This window comes from Hippocampus comes, unplaced genomic scaffold, assembly GCF_001891065.2.
Source record: "Hippocampus comes isolate QL1 unplaced genomic scaffold, H_comes_QL1_v1.1 scaffold132, whole genome shotgun sequence".
Taxonomy (NCBI): domain Eukaryota; kingdom Metazoa; phylum Chordata; class Actinopteri; order Syngnathiformes; family Syngnathidae; genus Hippocampus; species Hippocampus comes.
Window position 1 is genome coordinate 2,372,302 of NW_017805467.1, and position 23,010 is coordinate 2,395,311.

General features: G+C 40.6%; 1 protein-coding gene across 2 annotated transcripts in view; it reads left to right on the forward strand.

Annotated features, from left to right (window-relative positions):
• The window catches only part of pde4cb (phosphodiesterase 4C, cAMP-specific b), an 85,564-nt gene that overhangs the window by 9,523 nt on the left and 53,031 nt on the right, over positions 1–23,010 (forward strand). The window contains exon 3 of one of the 2 annotated variants that reach the window (XM_019875312.1): positions 5,861–6,063. In XM_019875312.1, the coding sequence (XP_019730871.1) occupies positions 5,861–6,063 (203 nt within the window). Of the gene's footprint in view, positions 1–5,860; positions 6,064–8,723; positions 9,539–23,010 lie in introns of those variants that run through there. The other variant, XM_019875313.1, reaches the window with a different exon arrangement.

Consider the following 23,010-nt stretch of genomic DNA (forward strand, 5'->3'; position numbering starts at 1 on the left):
TTGTGATTTACGCAAATGTGAGGTTTTTTTTTTTTTTTTTGTTATTTCTGCATAGTGTATGAGCCCCTAATCATGGGCTAATAAAATAGTTTCGGATTTCGAACAAATCTCTTTTCGAACTGCCTTCTGGAACGGATTATGGTTGAAAACCGAGGTATGACTGTATTTGTCAGTGCAAGAATAAAAAATAAAAAAAAATAAATTTTAAAAAAGGACATCAAATATTGTGCAATAAACTAAAAAAAAACCTAAAATCCTCAAATGACTGTTCGGTGCAGCAATATCAAAATAAGTACATTGAAACTGAACCCCGAAAGCTAAAAAATATTCATGAACAACGGCGAAAAAGGAAATTTTTACAATTGTTACAATAGGGCCTCGCTGATGGTGTCATGCGGGGGTCGGCAACCCGTGGCTCTGGAGCCGCATGCGACACTTTAGCGCCGTCCTAGTGGCTCGCTGGAGCTTTTTCAAAAATGTTTGAAAATGGAAAAAAAAATGGGGGAGGGAAATATATTTTTTGTTTTAATATGGTTTCTGTAGGAGGACAAATGTTTTCCAATGCTGTAAAAATGTGTAGAATAAATGTGCGTCCCATGCCTCGTTCATCATGATAACTTTGAAGGAAGGGTGTTGGAGCTTCCAAATCCCCCTGTTGGCACACTTGACACACACACACAGTATGTTGCCTCGGTTTCATGTCTATCACTAACTTCTTCTCATTTTCATCCAAGATGTCTAAATCCATACTCCACCATGGGTGGTAGGCTCGGTGTCGTTACCAGTATGCAGTTGGTTATTCCGGTTCGCAAAAGACAACGGGCAGATTATGAATGGCAAATGTGTTCAGGAAACAGCAAGTGGCACCTTCTTTTGTTTTTCAAACAAGAGCACAAAAGGCTGTCACATAAAAGGCAATTGGTGAAAGCAAATTATGCTGATTGATGGCTGGTGTCGAGAGCCATATTCTAAAGATCTCTCGAGTGACACAAGTCACTGCATTTGAGTGTGTGCTGCATGCAAACAACAGCTTGAATTAGACAAGAGCGTGATTCCAGTGAAGGTGCCGCCACCTGATTTCTTATCGTCACTCTTCAGTTGTATTGATCAAAACATGTTATGCGACTTATTTATATGCAACAATATGCACTTTATCCTCACCGTCTATTAAAAAACTGGTACGGGGACACCTTTGACGTTGACTCCAATCCTGATTTGATGGCACACATCTGATTCCATCATGAAAGCTTAATTTTGAAATCTTTATCACAGTGGTTTATTACAGAAGTTAAAATAAAGCAAAACCACTTCTCATTTGGAGAGGCTTGTCAAATGCACATTGAGAAGGAATGTGATATACAATGTATGTCACTGATATTTAATGAATTGTATTGCTCATTTTGTACCAAGCAGCCAGACCCCCTCCTCAGTCGCAATGAATTTCATTTCTGGTTCATCACATGTTTCCTCCGTGTTATCACTGGTGGCATCTTGGCATGTCACTAGTGAACAATTTTAGAATTGATTCCTCTTTCGATTTATTAATCAAAGAATCTGATTTTAAAAAAAAATACATTAAAGTGTATTTTATTCTCAGATTAATGTTTATTAACGAATTATTAGTGCTTCTTTGGTATTGTGTCGTGATTAAAAAAAGAACTAGATTACAACTAAGAAATATGACACAAGAAGTATTGATGTTTTACACACCAAACTTTTTAAAACTGATTCAGTGACTGGTTCGGTCATTGTTTTCTGAAGCAAAAGCAGATGTTTGCAAATGTCTTTATGATTTTAGTATGATTCAACACACAAGATCATCAGTCTGTTTTCATGAATGGCTCTAAAGGATTACCCGATTAGTAAAATACAGCAAGGGAAAAAAAATGTCAGGTGTGATTGCCAGCGTGTGTGTATTTGTAGAGCGCCTCGTTATTGGACCTGAGTGCACACGAGTCAAGGATTCAAAGGCAAAAGAGGAGGGGGGGAAAAAAATAACAGCCAGCATGTGGACAGGAGCTTTGAGCCTAGGTCACCTCATTACAGTTGCTTTAGAACGCCTTGTTGTTGCCCGCAACAACCCCGTGTGATATATTCCTGTCACTGGAGGCTTGAGGCAGGTATATTTTCGCAGCTTATTCATATACTTATTTGTATGCATAACAAAGATGCGAGATGAAGTTGCATCCATTCTTCCAGGTCGCTGTGTTGTAAACAGTTGAGTGGATCGTGGTTTCATTTCATTCAGCAGTCGGGCTGGGTTTGCAAAATCAATTGATCAAATCAAATTTCCTTTTCATAGCCCAATATAGTATAAATAGTGCCATTTGTCTACAAACGCGTTATTAAGTACACTGCTGTGTAACATTGTATAGAAAGAAATATACTGTAGATCAGTGGTTCTTAACCTGGGTTCGATCGAACCCCAGGGATTTGGTGAGTCGGTCTTGGGTTCGACGGAGCCTCTGCCATGGAGGTTAAGACACACGCGACTCAACGTGTTAATTAGTTATGACACGCCCGCTTGGCCATCACTGGCTGCAGATGATCACATTACATTGCTTGTCCAATCAGTGATGTGGGACATTTAGTTTGCTTAGTAGTCAATGTGTGACTGTCGTGATAGTATGTTGTACAATTAAAAAAATAAAAATAAAAAACTTATCTCTTGAAATGTTATTGACTTTTTTCTATTTTTAATAAATGCGTTTTTTATAATATCTTGAATTTGTAAAAAAAAAAAAAAAAAAATTGTCTTTCACTCATGAAGGGTTCGCTGAATGTTCATATTAACTGGTTGGGTTCGGTACCTCTAAAAAGGTTCACCACCACTGCTGTAGATCAACTTAGAACAAGTAACTTTGAAAGCATGTTCCCGGTAGTCATACGCGCGCGCCCCTTCTCCACTGTTTGTGAAGGCCTGCTTTAATGTGAAGGTGTAGTTTAACATACATTCAAACGTTTTAGTCAACAGCCATTCTTCTTCAAACATCCTCATTGATTGCACTGCTTGGTTAATGACCCAATTGCAAAAAGTGAAGCTGGGCTTGAAGTTGTTGCGTGTAATACAGCAAATCACTTGGGTAACTCGAGTGAGTTATCCATCCGCATCGGCACAGCGGCAGCAGGTTCTTGATTAATACAGAAGTGTGGCGAATAAGAGCGCAATCGTCTTATTGGTTTTCCTGACGCAGAGCCCTGCTGAGCATCTTCTGTTCCATCTGATTACACACTGGCCTTCCTGTTTCCATCTCATTCACACTTCTTGTTTGGCGCATGGCGGGACAGCAGCCAGGTGATAACCTCACCAGCTGCTTTCTTCCTGCTGTTGCTTGGGTGGAAGACAACCTGCCATTCAACTCATAAACATGTTGGAGGCCCTTTGGATAATGTACATACTTCATTCCCTGCGTTCAAAGTTCGTATTTCCAAAATGGCAGCCTTGGCAAAATGCTGTCCCATTTCTAAGGAGTCAAAGAATCTAGCAAAAGGGATTAAATAAATATTCACCACGTGTATACGTTTTCTGATTCCTTCAAATTAACTAAAAATTTATTTGTCGTATCACTGCTTTAAACAGCGGGGCCTCACCAAAGAGGTTATTGATTTTTTTTTTTTTCGGTGTCTGTTCGCTTGGCTGCCTCTATATCATCGTGACACATTTAAAATAGGGTACTTGGTGTACCGTTCACACAAACGATTGGAAGAATGGTCCTGTCATTTGTCAAGAAGACAATGCTACTCTCTTCAAGCTGTCATTCACCTCAGCCATCAACACAAAAAGAGGTGGCTGTGCGGTTGTTCACGGATAACTTGTGTAAAACGTGCCTCCTCTGCAATACGTACAGACTATGGTAGCATGTCATTTTACCTTCAACAGTGCATTTCGCGTGCCAGTCTATTCTTATCATCTGATGTTTCAAAAAAAAACCCCACATGATAAATTTTAACCACGTATCAGTGTTACATCCTAGACTGCACAGGCTATTTTATTACTGAGTGGTGTTAATGTGTTTTTATCACTGTCCCCGAGCTTTTAACCCTCGCTGATTTGCGATGGACTTGACATTTTCCTTGGTGGCACCGGTAACCATTTCTTCTCGAAAGGAGGCGGATGGGTTGGGGTGGGTGGGAGGCTGGTGGGGGGGCTCGGGGGAGTGGTCGGAGTGGGAGTCATTTTTAAACACACGTTTTATACACACTATGGAGAGATTATAAGGAACATTTATAATCCATCCTCTACTCACCAGACTGCTGATGCCCACCTCTGATGAAAAAAATCAAACAAGAATACGCCGTTAAGTTATCCTTGAGTCGCCAGGAGCTCGCTAGCGAGTTCAACGGCGAGCTAGATAGCAGTTGCTAAGCTTGCTCATCAGAATCGCACAGGCCTCCAAAGTGACTGTTGATAGACTTTTTTTGCCACTGGTTGTACTATTAATGGAAGTATTTGCAGAAGTATTTGTGTTGGTGAAGATAAGATAAGAAAACCTTTATTTGTCTCACAATGGAGACATTCCCAGTTTACAGCAGCAAAATTATGAAAGGGAAAAAGTAGAAGACAAAAAGTATATAAATAAATATAAATATAAAATATAAGCACATTAAAAATGGGTGAATGGGGGTGAGTCCAGGTTTTCAGGACCATCTATTCAATAGCCTGACAGCAGTCGTCAGGAATGAGCGGCGGTACCTCTCGTACCTCTCCTTCTTGCAGCACGGATGGCTCAATCTCTGGCTGAAGGAGCTGCCCAGTGCTGTCAGGGTGGCCTGGAGGGGGTGGGAGGGTCTGTTCATCACAGCTGTTAGCTTGGCTGAATAACTTAAAACAAATTGCTGTTAACTCATAAACGATGCTTGTAGAACTGTTGTGTCAAAGCCATGTCACACTCGAGGTTGCGATGTATTGTGTCATGGCTCTGATTCAATCATAGGTACAAGCACCCATCGCTTCCTTTTGTTGTGATCTTGCTTACTTCATTGTTAAAAAGTATCCATATATTGTTGATACTGCTTTGATTGTGTGAAAACACCATGATAGACCCTCTTAACGGTCCAGCCCCAAAAGCATGAATTATGTAGTGGAGCAAAAAGTTCATTGATCTCTCCTGTAATGTTTTATTTCTTACGACATATTGGGGAAATTCTTGGTACATGGCCAGAGTCCTTTTCTTTAGGTTAGATTTAGGCTGACAAAAGACCGAATTAGCTTCAGGCAAATGCTCATCCGTTAAAAGTGTTTATTATTGTCGGTATACACTCTCCCTTGCTGTTTGGAAAGTAATACAATTGCATCGACGTTTCATAGCTGTGAGCAGGTCTGATGTTGTATCGACCTTCAGCCATCACTGCCAGCCTCCCTGTTTACACATTGAGAATATAGTTTCGTGGGGAGGTCATTTTAAAGAGACAAAGAGTCCAATTACAGGGTAGACAAACAGCAATTTAATCTCACTGCTGTTTGAGTGAACTGTTATATTTTGTTAGTGGGCAGTGTTGTTTGTTGATTGTATGGGTATCATCTGTGAAGCCCTATTGTTATGTACACGTGCACAAAACGGGGCCTGAGAGAGGTGTGTACCACTTAGCATAATGATAAATATGGATGCGTGGAGTGTGGGATAAGAGGCTGATCCACATGCACACAAGACCAGATGCACTGGAATACTTAAGAGCTCCAGGCATGAATTGAGTTATGAATGTGACTGCTTTAATGCACTTCGTTTGTTCTTGAAATAATTCCTACACACCATTTTTCAAAAAAAGAAACCCTTGGATCAGTAAATCTTTCTGAGCTATTGATGGCATTTACATGCAAACAACCACACTCATTTCCTCCTTCCTTGTTATTGCTCTCCAGGGTCGTAGGGAGTCGCTTCCTGTGGTCCATCAGGTGGTCAGGCGACGCTACTCAGGCCCGTTACTGCTTCCGCCTCTGCGGAGGAGACACTCGTGTCAGGATCACCATTCTGACACCCGCCACTTTTCTGCTGCACATGGGTTACCGCTGCATCGCCTCGAGGCTCTCTACTGTCGAGCATTGACCAGTCATGATGAACACCGGTCAGTTAATTTCTGTCATTTACATTTAACTGTTTGTCTGGCTAATGATTGTCCACATGCACAAAGTCTGTGGACCCCTGTCGTCCAAAGTCTCCACATAAAATACTTAAAAATAGAGCTGCAACAAACAATTGTTTTACTAATCGATTCATCTGTTGATTAATAGATGAATCGGATGGAAAAAAAGAAGGCCTACCAGTTTGATACAAATCTCTGAACGACACGTTTTCTCAAATTACCTTTTGTATCAACAATGATTCAGCAAGAGAGGAAACAGATTGTTTTCTATATGCATCACTCTATTTTTTGAAATGGTATTTACATAACTTTACGAGGAAATTACAATGTCCGACCATCACTGGTGAGTTTGTTTTTTTTTTTGAGCTACTCATGTCCTTGGGGGTTACTTGCTGCCCACGAGTAACCCCCTATTTTATGCAGTGTCAGATGCTCTCATGTTATTTATACCAAATTCAGATACATAGAGTATGAAATCAGACTAGAAGGTGTTGCAAAATTTTGTGTTGTCCAATTTTGGTGAGAGTGTCAAAGATGAAGTCTAATGGCTATATTTTTGTGATTGGCACAAGTCAAGTCGTAAATCTGCATGAAAGCAGGTTAGACTGGGTGTTGTTCATTTAGCAGATGCGCCCAAGTCGATGAATTTTAAAAAGGGTGGCCTGCGCCCTCGTGGTTCTGAACACAACCAACTTGTTTCGCCCCCAATCAAATTGACTCTTATGCCCTTTAAAGTGACGGGGGCACTCATAGTGCTTGACATGGCAGAAGAAGAAACTGATGTAGTGGAGTCCAAAGGGAAGTTGAAGCGTGCAAATTTTGTAAGGAACTGAAAGCAGACCTCAATAGGCAGATAATGTGAAGTTGGCTAGGGAAATCACAGAGAGCGCATTCCACTCGTTCGTGTCCGTCTGAGTCTTTCATCAGATTCTGACTGAAATTGGATTCCAAATTACTGAGGCCGGCTTTGTGTATCAACAACTAACCCTGTCATTTTTGCCTTTATCTATTTGCTCAAATCAATGCACGAGTTGTCTGGTGGGACACATTGTGCTCATTTAAAACCTTGCATTCCACATCTTTGCTTTGCGAATCAGGATCAGATTTATTGGCCAAGTATGCAAAAAACACACAAGGAATTTTCTTCCTAGTTACAACCCGCCAAGAGGAACATAAACAAGAGGGCAAGAACCAACATGGGGCAGCCTGGCAGGTCGCCGTTAAGCGCCCCGATATCTTAGATGTGAAAGGAAAACAGTCAGGAAGAGGAGGGAGAAAAAAACCCCCGATAAGAGTCCAACCATTGTTTTTGAATGGGAGGATGGTTGGAGCCAGAGAGAAAAACCTCAGCACATGTAGCGTACATTTAAAAAGACAGTACAATAATTATTGAGATTTAACATGTAATAAACAAGGTGGGTAAGGGAGGGAAGGAAAGGAGGCGAGGGCTCGTCACAATCTATGAAACGAATACAGTGTACGCTCAAGTCTCTCCAGAGCAAAAAACATCCGCCTTCGCTGAGAGCCAGAACAGAAAAATAAATGAGTGGGTTATGATAAGGTCAAATAATGATATACTGTTATTATATATATTCCCCTCCTTAAGTATTGTAAGGGCAAGTTCACTTCCTTTGTTTTTGGCGAATACTGAAGGAGTTCAGAGGTCCAGCTATTATTTCATAGTATTTACATTGAAACTTAGGAGAGAGCACATTGGTTGAAGCCACCCAATTTTCAAGTTACCAAAAGTGAATAACATTTCATATTTGGTGGTATAACCCTTTCTTGCAATAACTGGATCAAGTCTGCGACCCGTTGATTTTTACCAGACTGTTGGATTTTTCATTTCAAATGTTTTTCTAGGTCTTTATTGGTTTTTAGGTCGTTCACTTTGTTTCTGGGAGTTTCTCCCGTCAGGTGGTAAAATGAAGGCTCTATTGCAGTGGTTCTTAACCTTGTTATATGTACCAAACCAAACCGGTTCATATGCAGATTCACCAAACCCTTAGTGAAAAATAAAAATATGATTCGAGAAGTGTTCCTTCAGTTTTGCCGGTGCGAGTCGAGAGTTGCTCAACTTGGCATGACAAACCATGCAGACAGGATGCTGAGTCCCATCATGTTCTGTGATGCATGTGAATCCATGTTGTCCATACTCGTCTGACCACTTTCTTTTTTTGCTCAACATAGCATGTATTAAAACCTTAAAAAAATATAAAAAAATCACAAAATGTACTATTACGACAGTCACACGTTGAATGCTGGGCAAACTAAATTTGCGATGGCCAAGTGGGCGGTCATAACTAATTGACATGTTGAGTCGCGTGTGTGTTAACCTCCATGGCAGAGTCTCTGACAAACCCCTGAGACTGATTCACCAAACCCCTGGTTGATCAAACCCAGGTTAAGAACCACTGCTCTATTGGGTTAAGGTCAGGTGGTTGACTTGGCCAGTCCAAGACCTACCATTTTTTTCCCCCTGATGAAGTCCTTTGTTTTGTTGGCAATCTGTTTTGGGTCATTGTCTTGTTGCATGATGAAGCTTCTTCTGATTAGTGTGGATGCATTTTTCTGTAAATTGCCAGATAAAATGTTTTGGGTGGTTTTGTTTTTGTTTTTTGTATACTTCAGAATTCATTTTGCTGCTATCATCATTTAAATCATGATCATATTGAAAAAAAGAGATCACAGTTTACAGGGCACGCCTGTGTCATAGTGCCAGAGATTAGAGCTTAAAATGTGTTTTTCTACTAGAATTTCACACAGAGTAAGTCCCTTTCTGGGTTAAATTCAGATTGTTTTACTATTTGTTCTTTTTGTAACATTTTGTTTAGTGGTGTGCCATAAGATTTCTATTATGTTTATCTCATGTAAAATAAATCACAGATAAAGCAAATCCTTGCCCTAAGTGCATACGGCGGCACTTCCTCCCAAGTGTGCATTAAACGCTTAGGAAACCAGTTTTAAAATTGACACAGTGGACGGACAGATGGCTAACAGCTCGGACTCAGGAGGGCGGAGAGTGGCATAAAGGCCAAGTGAGACACAGAGGAGAGGAGGAGACACAAAACCGACTGGTGCACAGCCCGTCTCCTCATCAGTGTGGCGCGTGGACAGCAGCGCGCCATGTTACGCTCTCACATCCTTTAACGTCCACTTCAAATTTAGTCTACCCCCAACCCACCGCTCTTGTTGACTGAAGAAATTAGCTTTTCAAAGGAGCGGAGCAAACCAGCGACCAAATACAATACAACATGGAGTGCGCGACGCTGAGCAGAGAGGGAGCCGGGCTTGCCAAACCACCCAAGCATTTGTGGCGGCAGCCCAGGACAAACATACGGATCAAACAGCGCTTCAACTCGGACACCGAGCGCTACCTGTGCCGTAACAGGACCCTGGAGAAGCTCCGACCTGTACTGAAGAAACCTCGATTGTCCTGGCCCTCCTCACTTAAACGGTAACCACTTTCTCTTGCAAATTACTCTCCAAATTCAGAACTTCCCATAAAGTGATAAACTAGTACGACCAAAGAGATATCAAGCTATATGATTTTCATTTACACCGCCAGAGAGGTTTTAATTAACTTTACAATGGAGTTGTTGTATTTTGCTGTGGTGTGGAAATGCACTGTGTAATAGTGAGAGGTTGCCATATTTAATTACACAATAAACCGTAACACCTCTCAGTGTGATTCAGTGCAGTTCTTTGCTACTGAAAACTACATGCATAATAATACACAAACACTTCTGTAAAAGTAAATGTTCTCTGACATTGTGAATCTACGTGGAGCATTATGATTTGGATGTCATTTTTATACAGTTGTACTATTTGGGTGTTATTACATTGTGCCGGCGTACAGAGTTAAGTGGCTCCAAAATGTACGTATGAGGAAGAAGAAAAAATGAAACCAATAGAAACCTGAAACTGCGACCTGTTTGCGCCAACAATTTTAGTGGACCTTAAATCTTTAGAGGTTTTCCAGTATGTTCATCTCTGACCCACATTTGTATTTCACATATCTATCTATCTATCTATCTATCTATCTATCTATCTATCTATCTATCTATCTATCTATCTATCTATCTATCTATCTATCTATCTATCTATCTATCTATATCTATCTATCTATTAGAATTGGAAACTTGTATCTTAAAAGGAAACGCCACCTTTACAGTTCTTCATTCAAATGTATGTAAAATGACAACAAGAAATCCATTGCATCATACCCTCTCAAACTGAGCTGTACCATGTCAAATCATAATCACATTGAGTCGAACCAAATCGAATCGAAACCTCAGCATCTTCCTGAAAAGCTTAACACATGAATGTCGTGATTGCCTCAAGTGAAGCTTTGAAAGTGTTTTTCAAACTCTGACAGACAACTGCCAATCTGCTCTGTATGGCCTGCACTTGCAAACTGCACACGACTTCCCTTGCCTCTCAAATCATCGCGCAGGAGTTTTGAGGAGAAATGCTGCATTTTTCATTCGAAACCATTTCATGAGCGAATCATATTGATCGCAACTTTGTCTTTTCCTTGCAATTCTAGATTACGGTCATTTCACATGTTGGTTAGTTTGGTTAAAAATATCCAAATCCAGCAGCCACGGAACATCATTTAGTTGGTTGTGTTCTTTATGTTTAGCGATACGGAAACATTCCTTAATTGTCCACACTGAGCTCACCAAATCTTTGCCTCTATTCACGTCACTGTACAGTGTCCTGTTCCAGCTGTGCGCGGAACAGCTGTCTTTGAAAAGCTCTGACGTGAATAAAACAGACTATCTTTTGTCGCCCCATCCATTATCTCTCTCATGTTAAGCATTTTTGCACACAATGCTTGTTGATGTATAATGCAACGGTCCGTGACAAAGACCAAAAAAAAAAAAAAAAAAAAAGCATTGTTCTCTTTGCACCTTAGCAATAAATCCTTTTAGGCGGCCAATCATCGTGGGCGCTGCTTCCGTGGTGATGGATACCACAAAAATGTACTCTCCTCGCATGTGTTTTTTCATGGGCAGCCCTGTTAACAGCTCCTCCATATCAGTAAATGTCATCGGCTGTGTCATTCATGTCTGTACTCGTCCACACATTCTACAATGTCCTTTCAAAGTTGGTGGGTCAAATCCGCAGCCATTGCTTTGCTGCACCATGTAACTGCATGTCTGTGTTTTTTTCGGTTATTGCAGAATTTCTGTTCTTGTCTAAATTGCCCAAAATATTGGATGGAACTGAACTGCAGATTCAAGCCAATTAGTGCAATCCATTTTCCTGAATTATTTTAGGAGTGACAGAATTTCAAACAATGCTGACTATAATACTGATTATTCGGCTCATCCAGGCGGCCTGGTAGCCCAGTTGTTAGCGCGTCGACTTCACAGTGCAGAGGTAATTCCAGCTCGGGCCTCCCTGTGTGGAGTTTGCATGTTCTCCCCGGGCCTGCGTGGGATTTCTCTGGGTACTCCGGTTTCCTCCCACATTCCAAAAACATGCATGGCAGGTTGATTGAACACTCTAAATTGTCCCTCATTGTGAGTGTGAGTGTGGATGGTTATTCGTCTCTGTATGCCCTGCGATTGGCTGGCAACCGATTCAGGGTGTCCCCTGCCTACTGCCCAAAGACGGCTGGGATAGGCTCCAGCACCCCGCGCAACCCTTGTGAGGATAAGCGGATCGGAAAAAGGATTGATGGATGAATTGATGGATGGATGGATGGATGGATTCGGCTCATCCATTGTTTATACAATGGTTGATTGCTAATAAAAGTGAGGAAAAAATCTCTACCCCCGCATTACACCAACTAGCACCTTTTGATACAAACAAAGCAGATTATTATTTTTTAATTAACACAAGTTGGCTGCCTCCAGGATGTACAAAAGATTGTGTGCATTAGAGATTTTCCTTAAAGCTCTTTTGTAAAGAGAAGATTTTAGAGTCACAATTGCCTTCCTATCAGCTCACACCATCTGGCCGTTCTTTAACCTCACTTTTTGTACAAAGAACTGCCACTCTGTGGATGATTTCCCTTTCCTGGACCATTCTGTGTAAGGCTGAGACATTGTGTGTGAAAATCACAGTGATTCCACAGTTTCTCAAAATTTCAAACCAGCCATTTGGTGACAACAATCATATCACGTTCAAAGTCGTTTCAGCGTGTACTCGCGCAAGGTCATTCAAATCATGCAGGGCATTATCATGACTAACTAGCTTATTTTAGTGCGTTGTAATTATGTTTTGTTACTGATTTATTTTCTGGTTGGTCATTGAAGTTCTATTTAAAGTTGAGCTTTCGAGCATTCAAGGAAGTTTTGTTGTTGTACCAACACATGATATAGCATGAAATCCGACAACCAAGGTCCCAGGTTAGCCCAGTAACTTACAATGCTTATTCATGAGTGTGTGGAAACATGCAATGCAGCAAAGGTGTGGCTGCAGCACACTGGTGTCAAAGTCAAGGCCCGAGGGCCAGATCTGGCCCGCCACATACTTTTTTGTGGCCCGCGAAAGCAAATCAAGCATGTCAAGTTCCATGATGCTTGCTGAAGTCCGAGCCAAAATTTCAAATTGTCATATGTATTCCACAATAACATTCATTATTCTTGACTTCTTATTTTAAAACTAATTATTCATCAATTTGTTGTGCGCTGTGTATGTAATATGTGGAGGTGATTAAACGTTTTTATGGTTTCCCAAAATTCATAACGGCCCTCCAAGGCACACCGTAACTACAATGTGGCCCATGACAAAAATGAGTTTGACACGCCTGCTGGAGCAGAATGAAAATGCGAGTGGTTTTAATTTACTTCTCTCAACTTTATTTACGTAGCGCTTTCACTTGGGTTTATTTTTTGAGCAAATGTTGCTTTAACCAACATAGGCAGACAATTAGCTATGAAATTAGTCAGAGTAGTCGTATATATTGGATTGGTTTTCAATTATCAGTCGTTTTAGTTACATCAAAATTCATACATTAATATTTCACAATCAAAAATTAATAAGGACAAACCTTCCCAAAATGGGTACAGGGTGGGGCTAATTTATTTTTAGGCCCACTTTGTTTTTAATTTTGCAAAAATAAGAATTTAAATCGATTTTTTTTTAAATGGGAAGAGATCACTTAGGTATATCTATTTCAAATCAGTGTTATTTATGGATTTCGGATCGAGCTGTGTAGCTATCACAATTATTCTGTATCCTAATATGCAAAGGTGGGCATTGTTGGGACAGAGGATTAGACGTTTTTAAAAAGGACGGATTAAGGAAGGACGGAAGTGGGTTTTCATTTGTCCCTTTCATCGTCCCTAACGGGTTAAGTATGTGGTGTCAGGAAGCAAAATAACAAGGCCAGAGTGTAGCCAAACACTGTATTTTCTGAGCAGGCTATTTCATCTTCACAGTATTTTTATAGCGACACTGCTACCTAGTGTACAGAGAAAGAGCATAACAAAAAGCCTACGGACATCCATTTCACTTACAATCCATCAACCCGGTTAAGATGGCTGTGTTGTATGTCTCTCAGTACCCGCCCAACATGCTGATGGCTAGGATTTCTAAAAGTCAAGTTTTCATTACACAGTGCAGAGGTGCAGGGTTCGATTCTGGCTCTGGACTCCCTGTGTAGAGTTTACATGTTCTCCCTGGGCCTTCATAGGTTTTCTACGGGTACTCTGGTTTCCTCCTACTTTTCAAAATCATGCATGGCAGGTTAATGGAGCACTCTAAATTGTCCCTAGCTGTCATTGTGAACGCAAATGGCTGTTCATCTACGTTTGCCCTGCGATTGTCTGGCAACCAGTTCAGGGTGTACCCCACCTACTGCTCGAAGACAGCTCGGATAGGCGCCAGCATGCCTGTGACCCTTGTGAGGATAAGTGGATCAGGTGATGGATGGATGGATGGACAGACAGTCATTTTTTTTAAGTCTATTTGGGTTTAACAAGTCTATATTAAATTCACTGCGGAATATCCACACGTTTTTATCATTTTAGGTTGCAAAACATGGCAGCCGGTGTTTCATTGAATGTGTCAAGCCATGAAGATAATGTTTGCAGTTTCTCATCCATATAGCTTCAAATGTTGTTGTGTTTTTTTAGGATGTCTTCTGATTTCAGCGTTGTTGTTGTTGTCGTTGTTTTTTTAATATTCATTGAAATACCCACTAGTGCTCTTCAGTTTCTTTGCCTGTTTTGATTGCTCAATCCTGACGTCATAGCTCACATGCCGAACAATAACTGCCAGCTTTGTCTTTGTGTCTTTTACGGGGAGCATGGGACAGGTTGAACTGTCATATGACTATGAATATGCACTTTGTAGAAACTTTATGACTCATTTGGTAGGGGGCCTCTTCATCATCTTTACTGCCCCCTACAACTTTGGCATATGATCGTTATGATGTTTCCATTCTATTAATAATTTTTAACTTTTGTTTGTGTTGAAGTAGTCTTTTTTTTTGTAATCTTTGAAATTCTCCTTTACCAGTAAAAAAAACCCCAAAAAACAAATATCATCCAGAAAGATGCGATAAGCATATTTTGCTCAGTTCATCAGATAAGAAGTTTCAGCGGTTTCTTTCATTATGAAAATCACCAAAACAAAAATATTACAATTAACAGTTTTTTAAAAATTATACATTAATTTGTCTTACAACTACAATGGCATTCATGTCAAATACAGTCAAACCTCGGTTTTCGAACATCTCGGTTCTCAACCAATTTGGTTTTCGACCAAAAATTTCGAGTTTTTTATGCCTCGGATGACGAACAAATTTCGGTTCTTGAATGAACTGAGCGCACTTGAATGCACCACTTGACTCTTCTCGCCTTCCTTCCACGAGGAAGTAACGCTTCCTCGGGTAGAGAGGAAGTGACGCTTCCTCGAGTTGCTTTCCATTGTGAGCAGACGTGTTCAGTAAACATTTTTATTTTAAAAAGAGCGTGGTTTCGGTTTTCGAACAATTTCGGTTTTCGAACAGCCTTCTGGAACGGATTATGGATGAAAACCGAGGTTTGACTGTAAATGACTAAAAATAATTTACAGGAAAAGTACTTTTTAAAAAAATAATATATACAATACAATACATGCTGATTTATATCGCGCTTTCATAACAGCGGCAGCTGTAACAAAGCGCTTTACAAAACAGTGAACAAAATATAAATCACTATAATATCGTGAAACATTATAGAAAGAATTACTTCATGTAAAAAAGAACCAGTGAAGAGCAACAAGTCATGCCTATGCAGTGAAATGCTCAGATGCTGGGCTAGCATAGCACCAGAGCTAACCCAATGTAACGGACTCCAGCTTGAGCTGCGTCAGTGTACGTTAGTAAAACCTCACTCCTTGAAACTTGGCTGTCCGAGTCCTCCCAAGCCGCTGACGAGGTGGCAGCAATATGGTTCGAAAGCAGAGTAGTTGGGGCTTGGACAGTGCATGAGTCACCCACAGATCAAAATAAGATAAAAAAAAAAAAAAAGAGTTAAATGGCAAAATAGAAATTTTTATATAATACTTGCAGCTCTACACTGGCACCGGAAGCAGTCCCTAGACTAGTGCATCTCATGCAAGAGTAATTTCTCCAATACCTTTAACAGAACTGTTAAGCTTATTGATACTGTAGTTTTTAATAATTCAGCCCTGGGGCCACTTTGGTCCCAAGGCTTGGTACCCACCCCTAGTCTGTATCAATTACAAGAGGCTTACCCGACTACAGTAGATCCTCAGTCGGTGGCCTACTGTCTCGATGCTGTGTTTAAACATATACAGTAAGCTCCAAATTTTTTGGGTGCCAAGAGGTTCACTACGCTTTGATTGATTAATGACATCGTTGCCTGACAATATTCTGCATCACTGACCACAAAGGCCATCAAATACTTGTGGGAGACGTTGATTATTACTTTCAGTGTTCATTCATGGATTCATTAATATCCAATGGTCTTCATGTCTCACTCCAGTGGGCATTAGTGTGTATGCATGTGTGTACTTGTGCTTTTGCGTATCATGTCATGCGCATGTGTGTGACTGAGCATGCAGTGGACTTTGACGTTTTGTATTTTTTCCGTTTATTTTATTGATTTCTGTTTGGTTAGTTGTTGATTATTTTTAATAACTAATTATCCTATTACAATAATTGTGTGTATTGTATCAGTCTATGACACGCATGCAAGATCAATCGTACTGGGCCAAGGCTAGCCTCTTTTGTATGAACTTCAGTATGCATCAGAGCACTCACACTTAAGACCCATATGTGATGGACTGAAGATGTCAAGTGGGCTCAAACACAGGTTGAGTGACCTTGTTTGAGGAAGACTATCTTTCTCCCATTCTGACGCTTGCATTCGAGGCTTCTCCCAGTCCTTTGGGGGCCCCAAGCAGCATAATGTCAAGGGGTCCATATTTTTTGCGCACCATTTAGTCACGGTGTACCATGCAACCCACACACCCAGATTTTACATATTTATCAGATTTTGCTGCACTGCATAAGATGATTCAAAGTCATCCCAAATGACTGCTCGTACTTAGAGTAGATGATGCCAAAACTCATTCAAAAATATGGAAAGAAAGAAATTGATGTATACTTTACTTGCTTTTTTTTTTTTTTTTTTTGGAGATTGCAATCAAATATCAGAACTCCAATAAAATAAGTTGTTTGAAAGTCAATTAAAGCAATTCACAACCAGCAGTAGTGTAAAAAGGTGAATAAAGTGAAAGAATTAAAATAAATATCAACAATCATTCAGTAAATAAGATTAATATGTATGCTGTAAACTGAAACTTTAGTGCTTCAGTGTGTGTGTGTGTGTGTGTGTGTGTGTGTGTGTGTGTGTGTGTGTGTGTGTGTGTGTGTGTGTGTGTGTGTTAAAAAATAACTCATGAACTCAAAAACACGATGTGCTATCAAAAAGTGAACACATTTTTTTTTTTAAATCAGTGTCAAAAATATGTTGAGGGACACACAAAGCCATCTATGCTTACAATTTGTAGTGTAATTGATGAGAAGTTTCGAACAATTGCTTTTCCCTGTTTTATATTTCGTGCTCGCAGAGAAGATGCAGTTGTGTGATTGATGGCTTAGCTACCAGGGAACAAACTGCCTTTTGCACCTCATCATTCACAGTGATGGAAGTGCTGCTTTGCTTGTTTGTTTTCCACTGTGGTTCATTCCTCACTGCTTTCTACACAAGGGCGACGAGCCAGGGGGATGACATCCGTTGTTCTCGCTCTGGGTTTTCTTGTATCTTCCAGTTTTGAAGTGCGACAACAACCTTACACAAGAAATGAGGCTGTGCTTATTACGCTGCTCAAAGTAAGGAGCAAATGCATTTTGTCATCTTTTAAAGGAGAGATTTTTGTTATTTGCATTGATCTTGCTGAGAGTCCGACTGGTAAAACAACACACTGAACTGAAAACGCCTTAAAAAGGAGCTCGAGTCTTCTGTGCGCAATCATTTTCTCCTCACAAATGAGAGTCTTGAATAACAGCACATTTTAAATGAGTATCTCACATTATCACACATCCTACATCACATCACCCCGGAACAGTATTTCTGTGCAGTAGCTTTTGTTCAGTTTGACACAAGAGACAAAAGGCTTCAATTAAAATTGTGTTTGATTGGCTGCTGCAAAGTTGATGGGCTATGGCAGTCGCCTTAGCTGAGCTCCCAATGACATTTGCTGTCAACAAGTGATGCTGCGGCTCATTTCCCACACAGAGAAACTGTTTTGTTAATCCCCCGACGGGTAATTAAATCATTGCATGAAACGATTTCACTTCTCTGGTGGCGCTGCCATGCTAGAGATAGCAACAGACGGAAGAAAAACTTTTCAACAAAGTTCTAACTACGATCGCACATGGCTAATTTATAACATCATAATGAAAACAGGAATCATTTTGGGGAGAAAAAAAACACTGCTGTCAAACTCTAGAAGATAAGGTGGTTGCCATCTTTTTTTCAGGAATACTGAACAACATGTACTACAATTTAACAGGATTGCATTATCTCCCCAGGGTGTAAAGGCAGGATACATATGTATATCTGTGTGTGTGTGTGTGTGTGTGTGTGTGTGTGTGTGTGTGTGTGTGTGTGTGTCTATACATATCCATCCATCCATCCATTTTCCGATCTGCTGATCCTCACAAGGGTCGCAGGGGGTGCTGGAGTCTATCCTAGCTGTCTTCCGGCAGTAGGCAGGGGACAACCTGAACTGGTTGCCAGCCAATCGCAGGGCACACAGAGACGAACAACCATCCACGCTCACACTCACACCCACACCGAGGGACAATTTAGAGTATTCAACCAGCCTGCATGCATGTTTTTGGAATGTGGAAGGAAACCGGAGTACCCGGAGAAAACCCACGCAGGCCCAGGGAGAACATCCAAACTCCACACAGAGAGGCTGGAGCTGGAATTGAACCCGGTATCTCTGCACTGTGAAGTCGACGCACTAACCACTGGAAATCAGCCCCCCACACACACACACACACACACACACACACCACTGTGGCCAAAGGTAGAATTCTAGAATTCAAGATTATGAATTTGACACAGAGATACAGTGGTACCTCTACTTACGAAAGTCTCTTCATATGAAATTTTCAAGTTACGAAACGACTCAACAGGAATATATTGCCTCTTGTTATGAAAGAAATTTCACGATACGAAAGGTAAAAATACAGTATGGGCTGCTAGTCGCAGCTCCGAGTTTCCTGAACGCAACAGCTATATAGCTGCTAGTATACGGATGTTCACATATTCTGTTTATAACACTGCCTATATTCACCGCGTAGGCCAAAATTCTTATCTCCCCATTTCAGTTTGTGTGGTTCTTTCAATGTAAAAAAACAAAAAGGAGTGAGTCGAAGATGTCTGAGAGGTCGGTATATACAGAATTATCCAATGACCAAAAGTAAGATGTCCATCTGTCATATACTGCACTTGCTTACCGTGCATGTTCATCAAAAATGCGCTGCTGCTTGCACAAAGTTGTGGATGTTTTCCCACGCCATATCGCTCATCTCTATAACTGATCCTGTCGTTTTGCTGACCTTGGTTGACATTAAACACAACTCCAATCGAGATTTTATATAATCTGTAATCAAACATTTCAGGAAATAGGAGCTTGAAGTCTATGAATGCAGTCCGAAGAATATCACATCTCCCCCCTCACGAGAAAGACAAATTATATTGAGAGACAGTGTTTCTTAAGCACGCTGCCTTATACACATGTGCTCAGAGTCTCAACTGTGATTGTCAAGGGATCAATGTGCTGGAAGACTCTAGCACCCCCGATCTGGATACAAGCTCTGTTGAACAACTTTATTCTGTGGAACCATGGTCTTCTATGCCCATGCATTTATTCTCTCTTTTGGAACAACAAAACACGATAGCATGAAATACATTCAATTATCTTTTGCCGATTTGTAAGTATGAAATATATTTTTGTACTTCCTGTTTTAGGTCGGAAATTTATATTATCTTAACAATACCACCCATTCATTCATGTTACAGTAACAATACAATGACTTGAATGCTTAATTTGTAGCAATTTTCCTTTGTCTGTTGCAAGATAAATAGTGTGCCATGACATTATTGACTAATACTATGTAAAATGTAACATACTTAATATACAGGAAAAGAAGACCTTTAACCATGAATGTTTTTCGAAAAATAAAATAAAATAATAAATTAAGCTTTGTCACTCTGCCTGAAAGTGGAGAGTTAACATTGTTTACTCATTTCCAAAGCAGATCATTCATCCATAGCAGAAAGGATTTCGTCGTTTCTAGGAAACCGCCGTGTGCTCCCTTGATCAACCCGTTTGTTCAATTTACTTTGGATGCGGTGTTTAATGGCGGTCTGATGCCCATTTGCTCCCTCATAAAACCCTTTTGTCATTGTCGTTCTCCTCGAAGTAGCAAATTAAAAAGAATCTCTGTTGCAGTGTGGGTCTTGATTATATTAATCACAGCAGTGTGAGCAATGTAAAAGTTTAAAGATCCAGAAAAGGCAAACCTGTCAAAATATGTTTTGAAATTGTTGTTCAATTGTGAGGGATTCCTTGTAACATCTACGATGCAAGAGATTTAAATAGAAATTGGTCCAGAGCCAGTACATCTATTGCAATTGGCTGTAATCTCAAAGTCCAACTTCTTTCCAAATGTTTCTTGAATCTTGAAAGAACAAAGCATAGGACTTAGGCTCCGGGTTTCATTAAACTACTGGTTGGTCAGTCGGGTGTTGTGTCTTGATTTTAACCATCTATCCACTGTGTATAGACAACTACAGGCTCGAAGTGCTGCATCACAGATGAATGGACCAAATAAATCAGTCCTTCATTCTCAAGTTAACATGTTCTGCTACCGGGCATTGCTCAACAGCATAGCTTGAAATTGAACTGAAGGGATAGTCTGTATTTTCTTTCTCTGATTTTTTTGAAGAATTAAAAAAAGAGCCGGAAAATTTTGAGGAATCACAAAAATCTCTCACTGCTGATGACCCCTTTTGATCACATGGTCACAGTGAGCTTTAAGAAAGGAAAATCATCAAATAAATAACAGCAAACTCAACTGTGCTACGTGGGGTTTCTTCAGCGACGCCACATGAATTGCTGAGAACAAAGCAATCACGACGGCAAATAGAGATTCGGAGCCATTCGTCAGCCGCACAGCACTTGCTTGCCGATGGAGCACTTCTAGGGATATATCACACACGTGGAAGATAGCCCTTCTAGGTGATAGGCATGTATAGAGCGAGAACCAATTCAGTCCAGTTAGAACAGGTCACATAAATCAAATCAATGTATTACTCTCGGGTGAAAGGAAAACCTCTTTCAATGCTGAACAATGCTTTGTGAATTGACATTTTTAAAGTTGTCTGTAACATTTATTCTCGAATGGGTTTTAAAGGATTAGATGGGAGGGATTTTATTATGGCGGTGGAAATACTCAACCTTCTTAACAACTGGTGCCACAGTGATTGGAATCGACCATGGATGACCAAAAGAAGCTTCATCCCTGAAATGATCACCAAAAACACAATTTAGGTTGACAGTTAACATAATAAGACAACAAGACAACCATAGAAAATCTATTGGCATTATAAACTGCTAAAAAAAAGGGAAACTTGGTGTGACATTGTGCTGTTTAAGTGTTCCTTTTATTTTATTTTCATCACATCATTGTGGCTCTTTGTGTCGATCAGTCAAACATACGGGCAAAATAGAAGACATCTTCCTTTTATGGCACAGAGAGCAATTTGTGGAACAGTATAACTGTCAGTGCTTTCCTGCCACTGTAAAGCTTTATTTTACTATGATTATCTACAACATGTGAGACATTAATAACCAGAAACAAACCAAAGCACGGTGGAGAAGGTTTGTAGTCTCCATTGTAGACTTGCATATCATTTCTTCATTATGTTTTAAGATTATGTTCTATTGTATTATCTTCATCATGGCTCGAAGACTGATATAAATATTGTGCACATCTATCCAGCCAGAAGTTTTAGAATGCTTATGTCTTTGAGGCTTGCAGGAAAGTCAGTTGTGTGTACCACCATACTAACATTTTCCTTAGGGCATCGTATTAATTTGCTCACTTGTTTAGCTTTTAGGGCGGCCCGTTGGTCCATTGGTTAGCGCGTCGACCTCACAGCGCAGAGGTACCGGGTTCAATTCCAGCTTCGGCCTCCCCGTGTGGAGTTTGCATGTTCTCCCCGGGCCTGCGTGGGTTTTCTCCGGGTACTCAGGTTTCCTCCCACATTCTAAAAACATGCATGGCAGGCTGATTGAACACTCAAAATTGGCCCTAGGTGTGAGTGTGAGTTTGTTGTTCGTCTCTGCGTGCCCTGCGATTGACTGGCAACCGGTTCAGGGTGTCCCCCGACTACTGCCCGAAAATGGCTGGCATAGACTTCAGCATCCCCTGCAACCCTTGTGAGGATAAGCGGATCGGAAAATAAATGAATGAATGAATGAATGAATGTTTAGCTTTTATTAATGTCTCCAACATTTGTTTAAATATACTTCAAATTACTATTGTTAAATAACTGTTATTAAAAATCTCTCATCTCTCAGACGTTGTGGATGTTTGAGCCTTGAAAAAATAAGCACTTAAATCAGGCATGTACAACACCAGTCCTCACGGGCCACTATCCTGCCTGTTTTCCATCGCTCTCTGCTGAAACACACCTAATTCAAATGATCGGCTCATTAGCAAGCTCTGAAGACACATGAACGATCCTCATCATTTGAATGAGGTGTGTTGCAGCAGGGAAGGATGGAAAACAGCGGCTCTTGAGGACCGCCCTGGCTTAAAGCCTGCATTGGCTGGAATATAACCCACCGAGCCATTGCGGACTTTTCAATGTCGCAACAACAGGTGCTGTCGCCATCAGGTAGCTCGTGGGCTGACAGGTTTACGGAAGCTATTGACTGGCGGCAGACTATCCAAAACATCACCAACTTGCTTGGTGTTTGCCGGTTGAGGGTCTACATAATTGAGACACTTCAGGCAAAGTTACCGGTAACCATTTTTTTAAACACAGAGGCACACACTATTCAGTCCATTAAACAGTTTGTCATACTACATGACAGACATATGGGCGCATACTTCCCGCTAGGTGCAGTAAATACCCACAATGCTTTGCATTTTTACATATTACATTAACCTGAAAGTCACATAATACATAACACTCGGGCATTTGTTCCATCTCGGGAAGATGCGTTTTTCCGGGTGAAGAATAGCTAGCTTGCTTACTGCACACTGTAATGGGAAAATGGGCAAAGTCATTTTAAGTGACTAAATCACATTTGCTCAGTAATCAAACGAAGGCGGACAGTTCTTACAGAGTTGGGGAGGGACGAGTACTGGGCGGTGTTTTGGCCATGCCCAAAAAAATCCAAACTGAAAAGGTGAACCACAGTTTAATGCTT